At 41.0% G+C, this 21,725-nt stretch overlaps 3 protein-coding genes across 8 annotated transcripts in view; all 3 read left to right on the forward strand.

Annotated features, from left to right (window-relative positions):
• Positions 1-10,907, forward strand: part of LOC112231910 (zinc finger protein 507-like) — a 31,896-nt gene extending 20,989 nt beyond the window's left edge. Inside the window, exons 6-7 of one of the 2 annotated variants that reach the window (XM_042311888.1) lie at positions 1,639-1,766; positions 7,863-10,907. In XM_042311888.1, the coding sequence (XP_042167822.1) occupies positions 1,639-1,766; positions 7,863-8,771 (1,037 nt within the window). In that variant the 3' untranslated portion in view covers positions 8,772-10,907. Of the gene's footprint in view, positions 1-1,638; positions 3,264-7,862 lie in introns of those variants that run through there. The other variant, XM_042311889.1, reaches the window with a different exon arrangement.
• The window catches only part of LOC112231940 (zinc finger protein 583), a 969,163-nt gene that overhangs the window by 659,675 nt on the left and 287,763 nt on the right, over positions 1-21,725 (forward strand). The window lies entirely within an intron of this gene.
• LOC112231914 (zinc finger protein 184-like) lies at positions 14,798-19,357 on the forward strand. 3 transcript variants are annotated; one of them, XM_024398715.2, is made up of 4 exons: positions 14,804-15,419; positions 15,809-15,939; positions 17,823-17,987; positions 18,561-19,357. In XM_024398715.2, exons 1-4 carry the CDS (start codon positions 15,161-15,163, stop codon positions 18,972-18,974), a joined length of 969 nt encoding a protein of 322 aa, XP_024254483.1. In that variant the 5' UTR covers positions 14,804-15,160; the 3' UTR covers positions 18,975-19,357. The 3 variants fall into 3 exon arrangements, with proteins under 3 accessions (XP_024254482.1, XP_024254481.1, XP_024254483.1); XM_024398714.2 differs by having other exon boundaries at positions 14,798-15,419; positions 15,809-15,852; positions 17,823-19,357; XM_024398713.2 differs by having other exon boundaries at positions 14,803-15,419; positions 17,823-19,357.

Raw genomic sequence — 21,725 nt, forward strand, 5'->3', positions numbered from 1 at the left:
GTAACACTAAACCAAGGAAATTAAGTTCACCAAAGTGTTCAACCCTGGCTCTCGTCTGAACATTGATATTGTCCAGTATACTGTAGTAGATTTGCCCCCTCTCTACTACGAGTTCCTCTATCTGCCAGGCCCAGTTCATTGCCTTTCAGCTAGAATTTCGCATAGAAACTATCAAAGTCTTTTAGCTGCTGTTCCAGTGCTATCAGAGGTGGAAAATTTGTTCTCGATCAGCTTAGATGGAAAGCCACTGAGGATGGTTAGCTGACTCTATAGCTTCATCTTTAATCTTTGTCCTCATGCCTGTAGGGAAGCCAAAGTAATTACGCTACCCAAGAGTGGTAACGCTGCCTTTACTGGTTCTAACAGCAGACATATAAGCTTGCTGCCAGCTCTTAGCAAACTTTTGAAAAAAAAATGGCAGTTTACAATCAAAGAAAAAAAACAGTTATTTAGTTTCCTCAACATGCTCAACAGCCACACCATTCATTACACGATTCAGTTGAGATCTTACGGAATGTTTGTACCCAATACAATGCTCTTAGTTTTAGAGGTGTTCAGGAACAGTTTATTACTGGCTACCCATTCTAAAACTTTGCATGTTGATATTCCATTTCTGTTGTTTATTCAATGCCAGATCTATCTGTGAGCTGCCAAATGTCTTAAGAGCTACAGTATCTGGCTTTGGATGTGAGAAAGATTTATCATGCTTGTTGAGTGCTATAGGCAAGTTGTTGGAAGTCGCAGTAACCAGCTCTGTCCACATGCTGTCGCTGGCGGAGAACAGCAGGCAGGAGAAGCAGTAGAGTCTGCTGCTAGCTTCGCTGCCACAGACAGAGCCAGTCTTTCCGTTGATACCACTAAGATTGAAAAGATTGTTATTTTCTGTCACTTCCTTTGATGTAGGTCCCTAAGCTCAGGTATTGATCTTCCATCCCTTGTTTCGCAAGAAAATCCAACTTAAACTGTTTCAGATGCAAAGTGTTAGTCATCCTGATCAGCTTACTTTAGCTAGCAGTAAAACTAACATAACCGCCGTAAGGCGGCAGATGATGTGACGTCCACAGGCAGGAGCGAGCTCTGTCTATACTCCTGCCTAAACCATTACTTTTTTCATTCCAATACTTATTTATTATTTGAGTGCAATGAAAATGAATGGGACATATTGACACATGAAAGGCAGCGACGCTCTCTGCCTGCCTTTTGGCGTCCGTTAGCTGGCAGTATAAGGCAGAAAAACAGACGCACAAGTCATGTCAATGCCTTGCATTGAGTTTGAAGGGTGGGAAAAAGGGACACCGCGAGGCTGCCTTTCTCCCTGGCCTACTTGGGCATTTTGTACCAGATCACTACACATTTGGGAAGATGACCAGGCATTTCCCAAATTAAGATGACAAGGCACTGCCTACCCTGAATGCACGTCACTATTTCATACAGTAATAGATCTTCAATGGGAATAGTGATGTGCCTGGCTATTTGTTCTTATTTTTCATTCATAAAATTAAATCAATGCAACTTATGTTTACAAACAAAACACACACGTTATAATGTAGGAACTTGACCAGGTAATTGACAAAAAAATCTCCATATGTAGAGTTTTATTACCTTTTTTTCTGTCTATTTTCTATCCTCTTCCTGCAGGTGGTTGGCTGGAGGCTAACAGAGGAGACTGGGAAGCCATCTTGGATTCCCAGACCCAGACTGGTGCAGCCAAGGGCCCAGGGGACAACATCACTGAGCAGGCCAGGACCAGAGGTGACATAGTGGAGGTCAGTGGATGGGACAGAGTCCTCAACTCTGGGCTGGGGAACAACATTGTTAACCAGAAACAGACAGTCGAACACAAAACATCTGAATTTAGTCTCCATGACAACAGTCTGGTTGAGTCCAGGGCAAGGCGTAGATTTGGTCTGCAGGGGCAGAGGGGTGACCGTAGGCGGCTAGAGAGAACAGACACCGACTTGGCTAGCGATGCTCCGTCCTGCTCCTATAGTTCTTATTCAGAGAGACTGATGACGCCTCAGGTTAACACCCTAACAGGTGCTGCCTTCAGCCTGCCTTCTGTAGGATCTATCAACTGGAACATGGACCCTGTGACAACACAGACACTTCCTGGCCTTCATCCTCCTCACACTCCTCTAAAGTTAAACCAGACCTCAGACAATGCCAGTGCCTCAACACTAAATGGCTACAAAAGCCCATTGACACGTGACAGTAGTAGAGACGGAATCAGTAAAGGTGGCATCGCCAAAGAGAAGCGCTTCATGTGTTCGTTCTGTGGGAAAGCCTTCAGTTTCCCCAATCAGGTGAAGATCCACCAGAGGATGCACACGGGGGAGAAACCATTCAGCTGCCACTTGTGCCGGGACAGCTTCTCCCATTTGTCTAGCCTGAAGAGGCACCAGAGAGTCCACACAGGGGAGAAACCATACCCGTGCCCGCAGTGTCAGAAACGGTTCTCCCACCAGCACCGCTTGAAGATACACCTGAAGATCCACACGGGAGAAGGGCCGTTTGCCTGTACACACTGCGGGAAGAGGTTCTCAGAGAGGAGCTACCTCAGGATACACCAGCAGAAAATGCACACGGCCCATGTATAGAGTATACTGACATGTAATGTAGTACTAGTTAGTTTGTAGTTCATTCTGTTGGTTGTGGATTTATAAGGAACTGGATGAGGTGAACTGAGGAAAGAATGAGTATGATGAGGCAGAGTAGATGATATGGTGGTGGTTGGTGTGATGGTGGTGTCTGTAAAAATGCTTCACTGATGAAAAGGGACAACCTTGTCCCTTTAGGTTGATATTGGTATTTTATTGTGAAATAATGATAGTGCCTTAATTCATGTTTACTTGTCATAAAGATGTGTGATGTGATGTTGAACCTTTTCCAATGTCTTCTAAAATGTATTTGATCAAAGTGAGTCTACCAGATTTAAGGAAAAGGTAATGAAGTTATTCTACTTGTCACGTATCGTTTTGCATAAAATAAGTACTGTACTTTGTTTGAGTATATGCCCATGTTGAAATGAAATACAAAACTGACTCTGGTGGTGACTGACATTTTGAATCATTGCGGGGGACTGAGTGCCCCTTATCTCAGTCGAACCTAAACATTATACTTAATTCTTATATCAACACATGGACATTTTTTTATAATTCACTCCAATGGCTCCATATTGTTAGGTACACTATATATTCGGAAAGTATTCAGACACTTTCCCTTTTGTGATGTTAGTCTTATTCTAAAATTGATTATTTTTTTATCTCTTCAATCTATACACTACCCCATAATGACAAAGCAAAAACAGGTTTTTAGAAATGTTTGCTAATTTATTAAAAATAAAGAACACCACATACTTTATTTACATAAGTGCTCAGACCCTTTGCTATGAGATTTGAAATTGAGCTCAGCTGCATCCTGTTTCCATTGATCGTCCTTGAGATGTTTCTACAACTTGATTGGAGTGCACCTGTGGTAAATTCAAATTGATTAGACATGATTTGGAAAGGCACACACCTGTCTATATAAGGTCCCACAGTTGACAGTGCATGTCAGAGCAAAAACCAAGCCATGAGGTCAAAGGAATTGTCCGTAGAGCTCAGACAGGATTGTGTCGAGGCACAGATCTGGGGAAGGGTACCAAAACATTTTCTAAAATGGAAGGAGTTTGGAACCATCAAGCCTCTTCCTAGAGCTGGCCGCCCGGCCAAACTGAGCAATCCAGGGAGAAGGGCCTTTGTCAGGGAGGTGACCAAGAACTCAATGGTCACTCTGACCGAGCTCCAGAGTTCCTCTGATCTCTTTTAGTCCTCATTTGGACTAATCTTCCAAGAGTCCTTAAACATTAAAATCCAATTTAGAATACAAACATATTTTCACAATTAAACACTGTTACAAACAGACTTAATACACTAACATATTTACCCGATAAATACTCAGTCTAAAAAGATATTGATTCTTCCTCTACTTTAGTCCAATGCAACATTTCTATTATATTTAAATGGTTTTAAAGTATTGTTTAATTGTATATATTGAGAGGTTTTTGGTTTGCTCAGTTACATTTTCAATTTCTTTATTGCTCTAAATTGAAATGTTCTTTTGCCTATTTCTCTTTTCTGTCTGGATAACACAGAGATGGTGGACAATCTATTCCTAGTATTTACTGAATGTCTGTCTTACCAACTGAATACCGTTGTGAATAGAGTTTGCACGTTTTAAATGGTGTATATTATGAAATAAATTATGCACGTTTTTTTCAATTATCTTGTTGATTGATGACCAACCAAGAGCATTGCTCATGACTACAATAGAACCATATCCCCACCTGAAAACAATCCTTGCTGCTTTGTTCTGTGCAATCTGCAGCCTCCTAATTTCACTTTGATGTATTTCCCCAGACCACAGAACAGTAGTTCACCTGACTCTCAATTAATGCTTGTGTTATTTGCTTAAGAATCTTTCCTGGTAAATATTTAGCTATCCTTCTGATCATGCATGCTGTTTAGATTTTTTTTTTTTTACATAGATGAGTTGAGGTGACCATGATCAGCAGTTGTCTAGCTGCACTCCCAGTAGTTTGGTTTCTGCCACTTCCTCAATTTGTACTCCCCCCATACTTAATTGTATTCCATGCTGTGTTGGCCTTTTCTTAGTGGAACAGCCCAACATAACTTTGGTTTTCTTGGTGTTTAAAACAAGTTTGTTCCGGCAAACCCACTCTCTGATATTCTCCAAATCTCCTTGTAAAGCTTGCTGTACCTGTTGAACCGATTGTCTTGCTGTATAAATTGTAGTATCATCTGCAAATATCGTAGCTTGCATTACAGATAAGGCATAAGAACGGTAGTTGGTATATATTAAATAAAGAAGTGGCCCAAGGCAACTGCCCTGCGGTATTCCACAGTTTAAAGCATGAGGGGAAGAAAATGAACAATTGATATAGATGGACTGTTTCCTGTCAGATATGACTGTACCCAATTCAATGCTACCTTCTTAAAACCATAATGCATTAATTTGGTCAATTATTTAATGATCCGCTAAATCAAATGCTGCACTAAAATCTAAAAATAGTACACCCACAAACCTGCCATTATCCACAGCGTTGAGCCACTTGTCAGTCATGTCAACCAATGCAGTGGTAGTGGAATGGTTTTTGTGATAAGCATGCTGATTGGCTGTAATCAGATCATTATTTTTTTATGTACTCCCATATTTGGCTACTCACAATACCCTCCAATATCTTACTGAGTATAGGGAGTAGACTAATTGGTCCTATTGGCAGGAGTAATGGGTTCTTTGCTGTCTTTCGGAATAGGACAGTTTTGCATGCTTCTATACATTTGCAAACATCCCCTTTTCCAGTGACCAATTTAAATATATATTTCAGTGGAGCTGCAATATGGGGAGCAGCATAGCGAAGTAAAAAAATTGTCCATAAGATCATAACCTGTAGATTTACCATTGGGTAATGACTTCAATAGGTTTAACACCTCCTCTACTGACACCATTTGTAGACTAAAAGAGCAGGTCTTGTTGCTCATAATATGATCATCAATCCATTGGACAATAGCTTGTTTGGAAGAATGTATGTCTACATTATTGCTCAACAAATTCATTTTCTTTGTAAACAAATCTGCAAAATGATTGGCAACATTAGCTGGTTTTGTTATTGTTCTCCCGCCAACCTCCACACTAGATGGGCATGATGAGATAGATGTACCAAGTAGGCCCTTAACTGCATTCCATACCTTTTTTAGAATCATTTTTACAATCAATAAAAGCATTTTTGTAAAATAACGTTTTTTTCTTACGATTCAATTTAACTGCATAATTACAATGTTCTATAATTCTGTTCATCAATTTCTAGTTCTGATTTGGCTGCTAAGACCTTTACCATATTTCTTTGAGAAAAAGCCTCACCCAGTTCATCATTCCATGGAGATGGACGTGCCCCAACTGTACTCTTTCTTACTGGGGCATGATGGTCCATTACCTCAGTGAGCAAATCAATAAAACATTCTGTAGTGTGATTTAAATCATCCTCTAGATAAATCAGAACCCAGGGTCAGCAGACAAATCATTTTGAAATAGCCCGTGAGGAAATTTTTGAAAATGTATCTTGGACCACAATTCTAGGGGGTTTCTTTGGAACCTTGGTGTTCATGGTTATGGTCACAATATTATGGTCTGTCCAGCCCACTGGCATTGATCTGGCTTTTAAGCATTGCAATGGTATATTACAGAAGATCAGATTAATGCATGTGTCTGAACGATGACCCAACTTAGTTGATGATCTAGTAGTATCATTAACCATTTGTTTCATACCACAGTTCTCGGCATATCTCATCAATTTAGTTCTATTCGAATTATTATGATCCTTCCAATTTATATTAAAATCACCCAAGATAAATACATCTCTGTTGCTATTTGTGGCCTGGTCAAACCCAGTGCATAAGTCATCCAGATAGGACACCTTAGAGCTAGGAGGTCTATACACACATCCTTCCAATATGGCTGCCTGGTGAGACACATGTACTTGAGCCCATAGTGCCTCTACTTGACATACATTAAGGTCATCCCTCCTCTTAAAAGGTATATGATTCTGAATGTACAGTGCTACACCTCCACCATTCCTATTCCTGTCTCTTCTCAGTAGACTATATCAATGAATGTTAATTTGCCCATCATTTACAGATGCATCTAAATGCGTTTCGGTCTGAGACAAAATAGGAATATTATTTATGTTGACCAAGTTACAAACCTCATGTATTTTGTTAGGAAGGCTACATTAACCTGAGCTATATGTAAAAGTTTCCTTGTCAAGTGCAGATCAATAGATCATGTATTCATTATAGTTGAAGTTGTTATGATACACTACAACACAAACTCAGATTTGAACATGAAATTAAAATTGCCAGGGAGTTACTCTAGAGTCCCGATACAATTGCACGTTGATGTTAAGTTTATCCATAACCATGGAGACTCGTTGATTGGTGGCAGCATCATGCTGTGGGGATGTTTTTCAGAGGCAGGGACTGGAAGACTAGTCAGGATCGAGGGAAATATGAACGGAGCAAAGTACAGAAAGATCCTTGATGAAAACCTGCTCCTGAGCGCTCAGGACCTCAGACTGGGGCGAAGGTTCACCATCCAACAGGACAACAACCCTAAGCACAGTGCCAAGACGACACAGGAGTGGCTTCGGGACATGTCTTTGAATGTCCTTGAGTGGCCTATCCAGAACCCAGACTTCAACCCCATCGAACATCTCTGAAGAGACTTGAAAATAGCTGTGCAGTGATGCTCCCCATCCAACCTGACAGAGCTTGAGAGGATCTGCAGAGAAGAATGGGAGAAACTCCCCGAGTTACCGGTGTGCCAAGCTTATAGCTTCATACCCAAGAAGACTTAAGGCTGTAATAGCTATCAAAGGTGCTTCAACAAAGTACTGAGTAAAGGGTCTAAATACTTATGCACCTTTGGGATGAATTGGAACGCTGACTTTGAGCCAGGCCTAATCACCCAACATCAGTGCCCGACCTCACTAATGCTCTTGTGGCTGAATGGAAGCAAGTCCCCGCAGCAATGTTCCAACATCTAGTGGAAAGCCTTCCCAGAAGAGTGGAGGCTGTTTAGAGCAGCAAAGGGGGGACAAACTCCATATTAATGCCCATGATTTCGGAATGAGATGTTCGACTGGCAGGTGTCCAAATACTTTTGGTCATGTAGTTTACTTAAATCAGAGTGTTAGAGATGGGCTTGACTATGTTTTGCATTTTATAATATGTCATGTTTCCGTGTGTACAGTAAAGACTTTCTTATATACATCTTTATATGCTCTTCTCTGAATGTTGTGTTTACAGTCTGCAGTCCATGAGGATCTGCTGATATCCAGTGTTGTTGGTGTGAGAGACTGGACCTCTGAAACAGCTGGTCACAAACCCTGGCACCGGATCAGAACCCTGGATCAGGAGCCTTCGCTCTTACTTCCCGAGTCAGAACCGGGACCGAACCACGAAGGACAGAGACTCCACCACCACGCAGAACACAACCAGTGGACAGGTGGATTGAATATCCTAAGTCCTGGTGGTCATCAGAGAGACCAAGGATCCAGTCTGCAGCCCAGAACCTTCTCTTCACAGACTCAGTGCAGGGATGAAGCAGGGCCTGGGGCTGATAGAGATAGACCCTCCTGTTCCTATGATACAAACACCACAGTATCCATGATGAACAGAGCAGGTCACCCTGGGCGTCAGCCTTCAGAGAGAGTGGTGGGAGATCCATCTGGTGGTAGTCTATCAGCAAGTCTGTCTTCTCCTTCAGGATCTTGTCTAATTCCTGATGATTGGGTTCATAGTAAGCCTGGACCTGGGTCTAGCCTTCCTCAGCTACCTCATGGTTACCCCATGAATACAGACAAGGTCAGGATGGGTGTTCACCACGAGAGGTACCTAGCCTATAACACAGCAGACAATTCTAACAACACCCAAACAATGGCTAGAGGTCAAGGACGGAGCTCAAATACTCCTGCTTCTACCTTCTCTGGTGTCATTGGGTCACAACGTGGGGGGCCGAGCGTTAGGACTGATGCCAACAAGCCGTATGCCTGCCCCACGTGTGGGAAGTGCTTCGCTGAAGCGTACTATGTGAAGATGCACCAGACCGTTCACACCAAGGAGAGGCCCTTCAAGTGCAAACTATGTTACAAGAGCTTCTCCTTCCTGACTAACCTGATCAGACATAGGAGTGTCCACAATGGGGAGAAATTGTAGCAGTGTGGCTTGATGTACACAGGGGATATCTGAGAACCATTCTTTAGCTGACAGATTATAGTTATAATCAACCACTTACCCTTCATTAACCCTTTTGTTAACTTGTCATTTGAAACAGGCTAGTAAATACCTTGTTTTTAGAGAAATTGTAAACCTAGGCTAGAACTAGAAGAGTTGAATATTTACCTTACTGGAGGTGATGTAGTCATATTATTTTCTATTCTGTTCTAGCTAACACTTCTTTCTAAACAAGTGTGCTCTCAGCTTGAAAGATACTGATCATAGGATATCTGATGTGTAATGTCATAAGAAGTACCGTATTTCAAAGAACAGCAAGCATACCTTTAACATTTAACCACACCCTTTGGGGTATGACGCAAACCAATAAGATACATTCTCTTCAGAGTAAACGGAGGTAGGTGGAAATGGGAAGAGAGGACTCTGACACAATGGCGGAAACTGATGTTTTGTTTGAAACTGCTGGCGAGTGAAGATGACAGTGAGAATGAGTGGGTTTCACTGGCGAAAAAGAAAGGAAACAAGAGATGTAAAGTTGTGGTGGACAATAGGAAACTCTTAGACTGGTTTTTGATCGGAGTGAGGGTTTTGGACCAATGGAACCTGGGAGATCCATTTGAACTGGCGTCAGAGTCACAAGAAGAGGGGTTATTTAGTTGTTTTTTTGTGTGTTGAGAAATGACAGGTGTCTCAGTCAATGAGAGAAGACTTGAAATAGACAAGATGGCGGCGTACACATTGTATTTATTTTAATAACAGAGCATTTATCTCAATTCAAACGGACCCCTTGCAACTGGACACATCCTGTTTCCACGAATTGAGGACGAAGAAAAGTATCTGTGCTACACCACACAGTACCTATCCTGTAACACCCATTAATGGATACCACAAGTATTCGGATGAGTCACATCTGGTGTAACAATCTGTAGCTAAGGATGTACAAGGAATCCTGTACATTAAGGTACTGCCCTCACAGGCCCCTGAACCTGTGTATGGATTTGATTTGGATTGGACTGTGAGTGACTAAATAAGTGGGGTGGTTTTAATTGATCTATATTTGTATTTCGTGTATTGTCACCCCTGTGGTCCACACAGGCAGAGGCTGTTCACCTGTACACACAGCGGGAAGAGGTACTCAGAGAGGAGCTACCTCAGGATACACCAGCAGAAAAACCATTCCACTCTATAACATAGAAAGTAACCATTCCACTCGATAGCTTCTGACATTTAGATCAAACCCTGCATTAAAGACAGATGAATGTTCATTGTTGTCATCAAAAGGAAACCGCACACTACTCTTGATAGTATCACTGCTATTTATTAAGCTTACGTGTCGGCCTTCGTCAGAGCTTTTGTGATTTAAAAAAAAAGTGCACTTTTCTTTAAAAAACAAGGACACTTCTAAGTGACCCCAAATTTATGAACGGTAGTGTAAGAGTGACCAACTCTTTGTGTCTTGGGCATCCCCCTGTAAGTGCTGATCTAGGACCAGATTTGCCTTTTAAATCATAATGAATAAGACAATTGATCCTCAATCAGCACTCCTACTCTGACCCTTTGTGGATACAGGCCAAGGTCTTCAATAATTTTTAGTGTGGGACCACACCTTTTGAATTATCAAACCATTTAAGTGTCAAGTAATCAAATTAACTAAGACATTTTGCATAGTATCAAATCAACTAACATGAGGTTCTCAGAGGGGAGCTACCTCAGGAAACGCACACGGCCCATGTATAGAGTGATATGTAGTACTAGTTTATTTGTAGTTCATTCTGGTGGATTTGGATATTGTATGGAACTGAATGAGGTGAACTGAGGAAAGAATGAGTATGATGATATGACAACTATGTCCCTTTAGGTTGATACTGGTGTTTTATAGTGAGATAATGATAGTGCCTTAATTCATGTTTTCTTGACATGAAGTAGAGAAGCTGTGTGTAAAATAATGTTGAACCTTTTCCAAAGTATTCTAAAATTCATTCTTTCAAAGTGAGGGTACCAGATTTACAGAAAAGGTAGTGTTGCCATAGTGTCACATATCAGTCTGTTCAATAAAAGTACTGTACTTCACGTTATGTGATTGTATGACCATTTTGTCGAAATTAAATACAAAATTGACTCTGTGTGGACTTGGTTATCTCAGTCGAACCAAAACATCATACTTCATTCTTGAAACGACACATATGGAAAAAAATATATAATAATAAACTCAACTGACTGTGGTTAACATTTTCTAATATGTCATGTTTCTGTGAGTACAGCAAAGACTTATTTAAAGCTTTATATGCTCTTCTGTACACTTTTTGTGTTTACACAGTCTGCAGTCCATGAGGACCTGCTGATATCCGGTGTTGCTCACCACAGTCTCAGTTCAGGGTTGGAGTAAGTCCTGGGGCTGATAGAAAGACCCTCCTGTTCCTCTATGATACAACCACCACAGTATCCACGAACAGAGCAGGTCACCCTGGGCTTCAGCCTTCACAGAGACTGATGGCAGACCCCCCTGGTGGTAGTCTTTCAGCAAGTCTGTCTTCTCCTTAAGGTTCTTGTCTAATGCGTGGTACCTAGTGTGTAGTTCAGCCCACAATCCTAATAACACCCAAACAATGGCTAGAAGTCAAGGAAGGAGCTCAAAGACTAACCACCTGATAGTGGTGGCTCCTGCTTCTACCTCAGGTGTCATTAGGTGACAACGTGTGAGGTCAAGCATTACGGACGCCGACAAGCTATATGCCTGCCCACATGTGGGAAGCTCTTCGCTAAGGAGAAATAAGTGAAGCAGCACCAGACCGTTCCCACCAAGAAGAATCCCTTCAAGTGTTTCTCCTTCCAGAGTATCCTTATGAGACATAGAAGTGTCCACAATGGGCACTGGGTAGTAGGTAGGAGTTTCCCTTAATCAGATATTTTTTCATGCTCTCCTCCCAACTTTCGTCATATCTGTTATGTGTATTATTGTTATGAATTTACCATGGCTGTTGCAGACATTGTCACTCAATTATTGACTTACTCAGCCACACAAGTCACATACTCAAAGTTGGCTGTAATTTATACTGATGTCTGCAGATCCTCTCAAACTCTGTCAGGTTGGATGGGGAGCATCGGTGCACAGCTATTTTCAGGTCTCTCCAGAGATGTTTGATGAGGTTCAAGTCCGGGCTCTGGCTGGGCCACTCAAGAACATTGATACTTGTTCCAAAGCCACTGCTGCGTTGTCTTGGCTGTGTGCTTAGGGTTGTTGTCCTGTTGGAAGGTGAACCTTCGCCCCAGTCTGTCCTGAGCGCTCTGGAGCAGGTTTTCGTCAAGGATCTCTCTGTACTTCGCTCTGTTCATCTTTCCCCCAATCCTGACTAGACAACCAGTCCCTGCTGCTGAAAAACATCCCCACAGCATGATGCTGCCACCACCATGCTTCACCGTAGGGATGATGCCAGGTTTCCTCCAGACGTGACGCTTGGCATTCAGGCCAAAGCATTCTCCGGTTTCTCATGGTCAGAGTCCTTTTGGTGCCTTTTGGCAAAATCCAAGTGGACTGTCATGTGACTTTTACTGAGGAGTGGCTTCCGTCTGGCCACTCTACCATAAAGGCCTGATTGGTGGAGTGCTGCAGAGAAGGTTGTCCTTCTGGAAGGTTGTCCCATCGCCACAGAGCAACTCTAGAGCTCTGTCAGAGTGACCATTGGGTTCTTGGTCACCTCCCTGACCAAGGCCCTTCTCCCCGATTGCTCAGTTTGGCTGGCTGCCAGCTTGAGGAAGAGTCTTGGTGGTGCCAAACCCTGTTCCATTTAAGAATGATGGAGGCCACTGTGTTCTTAGGGACTTTCAATACTGCAGAAATGTTTTGGTACCCTTCCCCAGATCTGTGCCTCGACACAATCCTGTCTCTGAGCTTTATGGACAATTCCTTTGACCTCATGACATGGTTTTTCTCTGACATGCACTGTCAACTGTGGGACCTTATATAGACAGGTGTAGCCCTTTCCAAATCATGTCCAATCTATTGAATTGCCAAAGGTGGACTCCAATCAAGTTGTAGAAACATCTCAAGGATGATCAATGGAAACAGGATGCAACTGAGCTCAATTTTGAGTCTCATAGCAAAGGGTCTGAATACATATGTAAATAAGGTATCCGTTAAGAACTTGGTACCCAGAATATCACCACAAATACCCCTATCTGTCTGACAATATACAAGCACTGCAAAACCTGTTTTTAATAGATTTGCAAAAATGTCTAAAACACTGTTTTTGCTTTGTCATTATGGGGTATTGTGTGTAGATTGACCAGGAAAATGTTTTATTTAATATATTTTAGAATAAGGCTGTAAGGTAACAAAATGTGGAAAAAGTCAAGGGGTCTGAATACTTTCCGAATGCACTGTATGTATCAAGGTGACATCTAGATGATTATTTATTGTGTGGGCTGCTATCCTACTAAAAATAAAATCTCGTGAGAGAAAAATAGTAACATTAGCTACCGCCGGCCACACGACTGTGCTACCTAATAGAAAGCACTTCAAGTAGGCAGGGATGTCGATACTAGCGCCGGTTTATCTTGTGCAGCCCAATCAACAACGCCAAACGGTCTTGAGTGGCAACAAATCTGCCCAATTAGCTGATTTCTTTTCCATACACTCACTGCTTTCGACACACCCACTCGCACATACTCCGGTCGCCATATTGGGCTGCAGTTTCCCATACTTGGGACGAAAGCAAATGTTTACGGGTTTCAGGGATATAGTATTTTCAACATAACTTCTGTGTCGCCTGAAAAACAGATGTGGGGACTCCACCAGAGATACTTTTGAGGAGATGGGAAACTACATTGGAATAATTTTAGCGCCCATTGTGTACGTTTCCCATGAGTCTTCAATTGGCCATGTGGTGCATTCTGGGCGAGTGAATGGGAGTCAATTGGAAGCTTGCTCCACAACCCAACATTAGTCATTTGTGTCTCGGACCAGACAGGTTATAGTGTATGAGGTTTTGCAGTGCTTGTATATGGTCAGACAGATAGGGGTATTTGTGGTGATGTTCTGGGTACCTTGTTCTTAATGGCATTATCAATCAGTAAAGCAGAAGCAGTGCCAGAAATATGGGAGGGAAAGGGGGGGACTGTTATTATATTTGAGGAGCAGTGTGGTTCAAGAGCCAAGATTAAGTCAACTGCTGTGGAAATCTTCAGGGGATGTAGTATTTAATTATGTATTTAGTTTCCTTAAGGAGACAAGACTATTGGGTAGGATTTAGAGCTTCCCTGTCTCTTGTAAGGCACCTTAAAGTTGGTTGCCAACCGCCATATAAAATCCACAGAAGAAGAACCCAACATTATAGCATGAATTTCATCAACAATTAGTACAACATTATAATATTTTCCAAGATGTGAGATACTAACTTGTTCTCTGTAATGTCGTATAGCTTTGGAATTGTGACATTACGTAAGGAAATAGGCAGGTTTTATTTAATACATTTTTATTCATAATACAAAATTCAACAACTTACATTGCTACATTAAACATGTCAAACAAAACAAAACACAGGTATTAACAAGAAAATATTTAAAATAATTTAAAAAATAAACAATTCTAGTGCAATTGTATGACTCACTTGTTCTTTGAATGTAAATTTGTGTCATAATTTTAGGAAACCCTTGCACAATACTTATTTACCATTATGAACACAAGCCATGTTTTTGACATAAAGGATATATGTTACTATTGCAATGATAACAAGACCATTGAAATTGATTGATTTTTTTTTAAATTCTTGTTGCCAAATACTTTATACACAAACAAAAATTCCAAAGTTCTATACCAAAATGACACATTTATTTTTTTATTTAATTATCTTAAGACATTATCCCTAGTGAATAACAACAATAACATCTTCCTGAATCATGACCAAGTCATGGTCTTGCCTCCTCCAAACTGACTTCCATTTTTGAAGTCATTAATTTACATTGTTAGTGCGGCCACTTGACTATCCGGTCAATATAATGGATAATCAGTGGCTCTATTCCTACTACGTCAAGTTACGGAGTATGTGTAGGGATGTGATTCGGATTGGACCCACGTACAATCGAATGGCGGAATACTCCCAAGTATCTCGAATGCACACACCTCTAACATTTCTTTGTGGAACGTCATACCATAGAAGAAGAATAATACCCTTCTCTTCAGTGTAAAAGGAAACGAATAGTAACAAAACAGTTTCCACGTTAGCGTTTTGTTATTTAGACGTTTATCAACACCCCTGAACTCAATGACTCATTTAATTGGACAGCATCGCATACTTACCCCAGGTCGTCTTTACTTTGCGTTGTAGACGGGACTTGATTAATGTCATCTAGGTAACGATAGCTAGCAGCTAACAATGGCTAACTGTATGGGTTTTCATACTCAAATAGCCTCCATCGTTGAGGTGCTATCGAATGCATTCGTTGCAGAAATCTGCAAACTCGTAGATGACGACTATGCAGTGTTTCGTTTGGAAATAACTCAAAGCCAGAAAGAAAACAGGACATTGCGGAGGAAACTACAGCTACTGGAACTGAAGGTGGCACGGGACCGCGTCCTCGCCAGTCATCCCAGTAGTGTCAAGATCCTTGACCAGTACAGTGTAACAGCAAGAGGTACATTTTGTGGGAGGCTGTGCTGTCATTCGCCGTTCATATATTGGTCATTACACGTCGCTCCGTTCCCTTCTGCACATGTGTTAAAGATGCGTTACCCAGAATTGGGTCTTGGTCAAGTTTTGGATAGTATGCAGTAAATCCCCTGATTACTTAGCTATCTTGCGCACAGACACAATATTCTAACCATATTATTGATGTACTATTTACCTAATAAAAACATGATGCATGTAACGTCTGTCTATAAATAGTATATCAACAAGTTATTTGAAGTGTTACCTTAGATCCGTGTCAATTATAGGCAGAGTAAAAAATTGTCAATAGTGTACAATATAGCGTTGAGCATTGACAGTACCTAACCATCTCTTTTCTCCCAATCACACTCTCAGGTGAAGGACATCTCACTGGAGGCAACAGGAGTGTTGTGAAGCCGGTAGGACACAATACATGGAGAGATGACCAACTAATCACTGTTAATGAGGGGAGTGGAACCTCACCACAGCACATTATCATGATAGAGGTAGGGCTGTGACGGTCTTTGAATTTGAGGTTATCTAATTAGCCAGGCCATTGTACAAGGTTGAAATCATAAGTGATTGGAGGGGTATTACCATTACACTTTATCATCAGTAGTATTTCATTATTGTTATTCAAGTTATTACCTCGATTAGTCTAGTTTTCCCTAAATATTTGCATAACGTTGCAAACCCTGCTGCTGCGGTCGGTCATGTGATGGCAGTGGTATTTGAATATGTTCTTCAGAGAGGACGTTGTAATTAGAGAAATTATGTAGCTACTGAAAATATACACTACCATTCAAAAGTTTGGGGTCACTTCGAAATGTCCTTGTTTTTGAAAGAAAAGCGCATCTTTTTGTCCATTAAAATAACGTCAAGTTGATCAGAAATATAGTGTAGACATTTGGTGATGTTGTAAATGACTATTGTAGCTGGACATGGCAGATTTTAGAAAGGAGTGGCAGGCCCCGGTGCACAACTGAGCAAGAGGACAAGTACATTAGTGTCTAGTTTGAGAAACAGACGCCTTACACAAGTCCTCAACTGGCAGCTTCATTGAATAGTACCCGTAAAACACCAGTCTCAACGTCAACAGTGAAGAGGTGATTCCAGGAGTTGCAAAGAAAAAGCCATATCTCAGACTGACCAATAAAAAGATTAAGACGGACAAAAGAACACAGACACTGGACAGAGGAACTCTGCCTCGAAGGCCAGCATACTGGAGTCGCCTCTTCACTGTTGACATTGAGACGGGTGTTTTGCGGGTACTTTTTAATGAAGCTGCCAGTTGAGGACTTGTGAGGCGTCTGTTTCTCAAACTAGACACACTAATGTACTTGTCCTCTTGCTCAGTTGTGCACCGGAGCCAACCACTCTTTCTATTCTGGTTAGAGCCAGTTTGCGCTGTTCTGTGAAGGGAGTAGTACACAGCGTTTTACAATATCTTCAGTTTCTTTGCAATTTCTTGCATGGAATAGCCTTCATTTCTCAGGACAAGAATAGACTGATGAGTTTCAGAAGAAAGTACTTTGTTTCTGGCCATTTTGAGCCTCTAATCGAACCCACAAATGCTGATGCTCCAGATACTCAACTAGTCTAAAGGAGGCCAGTTTTATTGCTTCTGTAATCAATAAAACCGTTTACAGCTGTGCTAACATAATTGCAAAAGGGTTTTCTAATGATCAATTAGCTTTTTTTTAAATGATAAACTTAGCTAACACACTGTGCCATTGGACACAGGAGTGATGGTTGCTGATGATGGGCCTCTGTACACCTATGTAGATACTCCATTAAAGATCAGCTGTTTCCAGCTACAATAGTAATTTACAACATTAACAATGTCTACATTGTGTTTCTGATCAATTTTATTTTATTTTAATGGACAAGAAAATAGCATTACTTTCAAAAACAATTACATTTCTAAGTGACCCCAAACTTTTGAATGGTAGTGTATATTTTACAGATTCAATCATTACAGGAGGGTTTGATTCTTATTAAAGAAATGAAGTCCAGACAGGCTACTTTAGGAAACATTCTGATGGACAGATAGGCCTATTCTGAGGATCAGTGAAAACACACCTGTAAAGGGACCCGCCGATCAATGCTACCAGCATATGTTAGACACAAACAAATATTTCACCTTTCATTAAAACGTATTAAAAAACATAGGCCTACCTTAAGCTTTCTGAAAGTAGGCTATAAGATGGTGAATTGGCAAGGAAAGTAGGCAATGAAGGGGAGAAAGACAGAAATGTGATAGCATGAATGGATAATAATGCACTGTACATCCTTATTTATCTGCCATCGGGGAGCTTGTGAGACTTCCATATGACATTGTTATCCAATTCATGTACCGGTAATAACCTCTTCTCTCTTCTTGTGTCAGTCTGCAGATGCAGAGTCTGCAGGTCCTGTAGTCAAGCAGGAGAGGCGTAGAGGAGAGGAGGACCCACGGCACAGCAGAGACATCGAGACTGGAGTGCCCCCTGTAGCCATGGAGGACCACACCACTGCCCCAGCGCAGCCCAGGACCTGCCATAGCATCATGGAGGTCAGTGGAATGCTGAATGCTGTCCTCAAGTCAGAGACAGACAGAGAGACTGTTAAACAAAGGATTTTACACACAGAGAGACTGGGCTGTTCACCTGCTCCCGGCTCTGAGTATTTACTTCACGATAACCCGAGCTCGAGGACGGTTCATTCTCATCCCAACCCAAGTCAACCGATAGAGACTGGCAATGATCCGTCTTGTTCTTACGCTACAGAGATGGACACTGGCAACATGCTCTTCGGTTTAGAGACCCCAACTGATCTTTCTAAAGGGGACAGGAACCAGTATAGTGGTAGTGTATACTCTGAAGGGTGCCTAGATAAGAAAGGGGAAGTTATAGTGGTAGATGAGGTGATTGTGAAAGTGGAGGGCGACGCTCCTCCCACATGGAATGCAGATAGTCACCTAGGAGATGAACACTCACAGGGCAGAGATTTCTTAAATTACAGGGACAGCTTAGAGACAAATGCAAATGTTGTGACCCCCTCCCCTTTACACGCACTCAAGGATCATGACCCAGTGTCAACTTCAATGGGGCCTTCTGATTCTCACGGCCACGTGTTTTTCGATCAGGTATTGAACTCAAACGACATGGCTAGAGACCAGGCTCGGAGAGGGGGAGTCACGTCAGGCGGTAGTAAAGAGAAGAGGTTCCTCTGCATGTTCTGTAACAAAGGCTTCAGCAGCCCTCAGAAGGTGGAGATCCACCAGAGGGTCCACACAGGGGAGAAACCCTACAGCTGTACCCATTGTCACATGCGCTTCACTGAGGCTGGCACCCTAAAGAGGCACCAGAGGGTCCACACAGGGGAGAAACCCTACAACTGCCCCCAGTGCGAGAAGAGGTTCTCCCGCCAGGACCACCTTAAGATGCACCAGAAGGTACACACGGGAGAAAGGCCATTCGCATGTACACAGTGCGGGAAGAGGTTCTCAGAGAGGAGCTATCTCAAGATACACCAGCAGAAAAACCATTCCACTCGATAGCTTCTGACTTTTCAATCAAACCCTGCATTAAAGACAAAGACACCTTTTTATTGTGGTCAGCAGAAAGCATCCCCAGATGCATTTGGACTAATGAGAGTAATACATTTCAGAATTGAATATTCCTGGGTAGAATATTGCATCCAGACATTTTGTGGTATATAATCCAAAACAGTATGTTACATATTGTGTTTGGTACTCTGTAGGCTATATGATGTTCAAATGCCCATTTCCTTTCAAAAATGACTTAATTTTTCCCAGAACACTTTTAATGAGAATCTATGCATTTTATCATGCAAATTTGTAGTTGAGACCTGTGTTATTATACTTTTTTTTTCATATGGTGTATTTTAAAACTTTAATAAACGCAAAATGGGACTTTTCATTCTAAGGCTTTTTTTTTTCTTCTTTAGTAGACATATTCTGTCTGTAATGAAATGCGCTATAAATGTTTAATACATTATTAGGGGTTCACAGCAAAGTTGTTCTCTGAATTCTTATTTATTTTCTTTTATTAAAAAATTACATCTCTTATTAAAGGATGTATCATAACAGCTGTATTCTGTGTTTTGAAAGTTATACAGCTTTAAAACTTGATTGCTGACATGCAAAACATTTTGGGACTATATCAACCGTGGACTAATGAAACAAATATGATAGTTTTTGAGGAGTTTTACTTTAGCTTTTATCAAACTAAGTTAAGGGATTGGTTAAGAGAGGGCTGAGTTATTGATAAATAAAAACTGCTTAAAGGTGCAATATGCAGAAATTGCACTGCCGTTTACTGGTTGCTGAAATTCTAATAGTTTGCCTAATTTCAGTTTCTAACAAAATGAGCAAAAACAAGCAATGTAGAGAATCATTTTCACCATCTTTTCGATAACCAAAAATATTGTTTTTCAGCTGTTTGAAGCTGCTGCTACTCATTTTAATAACTCTATCTACGCATACATATTACCTCGACACCGGTGCCCCCGCACATTGACATGGACTCTGTAGCAGTACCCCCTGTATATAGCCCCGCAACTGCTGTTCTTTAATTATTTGTTATTCTTATCTCTTTGTGGTATTTTCTAAAAGCTGCATTGTTGGTTAAGGGTTTGTAAGTAAGCATTTCACTGTAAGGTCTACTACACCTGTTGTATTCGGCGTATGTGACAAATACGACTTGATTTGTTGTACAAAAATAAATTTCCCCAAAACTCAACTTAAGCATGGCAAGCATAGAAATAGCGCACACAGAACAGATCTACTGCTTCTGAGACTTGTTTTCAATGACTGACCTATAACTCACATTTCTATGTAAATTTGGTTAGGTCACCCAAAAAGTTATATATTTTTTTAACCTTGAACTTTTTAGGTAAGTCAGTTAAGAACAAATTCTTATTTTCAATGACAGCCTAGTAACAGTGGATTAACTGCCTTGTCAGCTCAGGGAGCAGAACGACCGATTTGTACCTTGTCAGCTCAGGGATTCAAACTTGCAACCTTTCGGTTATAAGTCCAATACTCTAACCACTAGGCTACGCTGCTGCTTTAAATTATCATTGAAAATGTACTTCTCATGGACTAAAAATCAGATTCATTCCAAATTTGGTCTTTGGGCTCATCACAATAGTACTTAAAGAGTTTGAGAAAATAATGTTAGTGCATTCAAAGATGGCCACACTATACCAGCAGATGCATATTGGCACATACGCTAACATCTTAAAATATGCACACAAACAAATATTTCTTCTCATGAACTATAGGTCCAAATGACACCAAATTATGAATGTAGGCCCATGGTACATGTCTTAACTTAGCTTTTCTCAAACTAAGGTATTAGCAGTTTTTACATGTCCATTTTAAAAACTACTGTAAATCCACTCCACAGTGGCCTATCAACTTGACTTGTCATTGCCATCATGGACGTCCCTAAGATGAACCATACTGAACTCGGTATCTCAAAGAACAAGGAAACTATTAACCACCCGTTCTTTGCAAATGTAATGCAAATCATCTGCAATCTTCTTCTCCTCGCGAATCAATGAATTAGCCTCTTATGAATTTAAGAATGATTAGTTGCGGCATTCAAAGTCGGGCCACGTGACACCACTAGATGGTACCATATCACACCAGGACTATAAGAACTGAACCGGCAGACATGGGGCTGTGAAATTTGATATGTAAACCTTTATGTATATGTCTTTAGAAGCTGTGTGAATATAGTGTCACCTTTAGACGGCTACACCAGACTAGTTGGTGGCACTGTAGATGTCATTGGCACCAGTGGCACTATATGATACTAGAACAAAACTATTTATCGAGTGGACTTTGTTTGTCTGCATAATTTAAATAAGACTGTGAAATAACATGAAAATAACGCTGAAAATATCTTAACATAAACCATTAGTCAAATTGACCCAAAAATGTGTATATAAACTCCATACATTAAGTAATTAAGTAATTACGTTAAGGATGATTACTCGCTGCATTTAAAAAAGATGACTAACAGCACTAGACTTAACTTCACTTGTGGTTTTGAGCAATTAACATGGTAATACTTTCACTGATATCACATAAAGGAAGATAGTTCCTACATGACAGTGTACTTGCTTTTTTTTATCCAACTGATCTTGTGTCCTACCTGTGAACCCTGTTAATTGCTGCTCAAAGCTATATTTATTATTATTATTATAATTATACATCACATCTGATCTCACCCTATTCTGCATAAACATGACAGCGCTTTATAACCAATATAAACATAAT

Source organism: Oncorhynchus tshawytscha, linkage group LG34 (genome assembly GCF_018296145.1).
Source record: "Oncorhynchus tshawytscha isolate Ot180627B linkage group LG34, Otsh_v2.0, whole genome shotgun sequence".
NCBI lineage: Eukaryota > Metazoa > Chordata > Actinopteri > Salmoniformes > Salmonidae > Oncorhynchus > Oncorhynchus tshawytscha.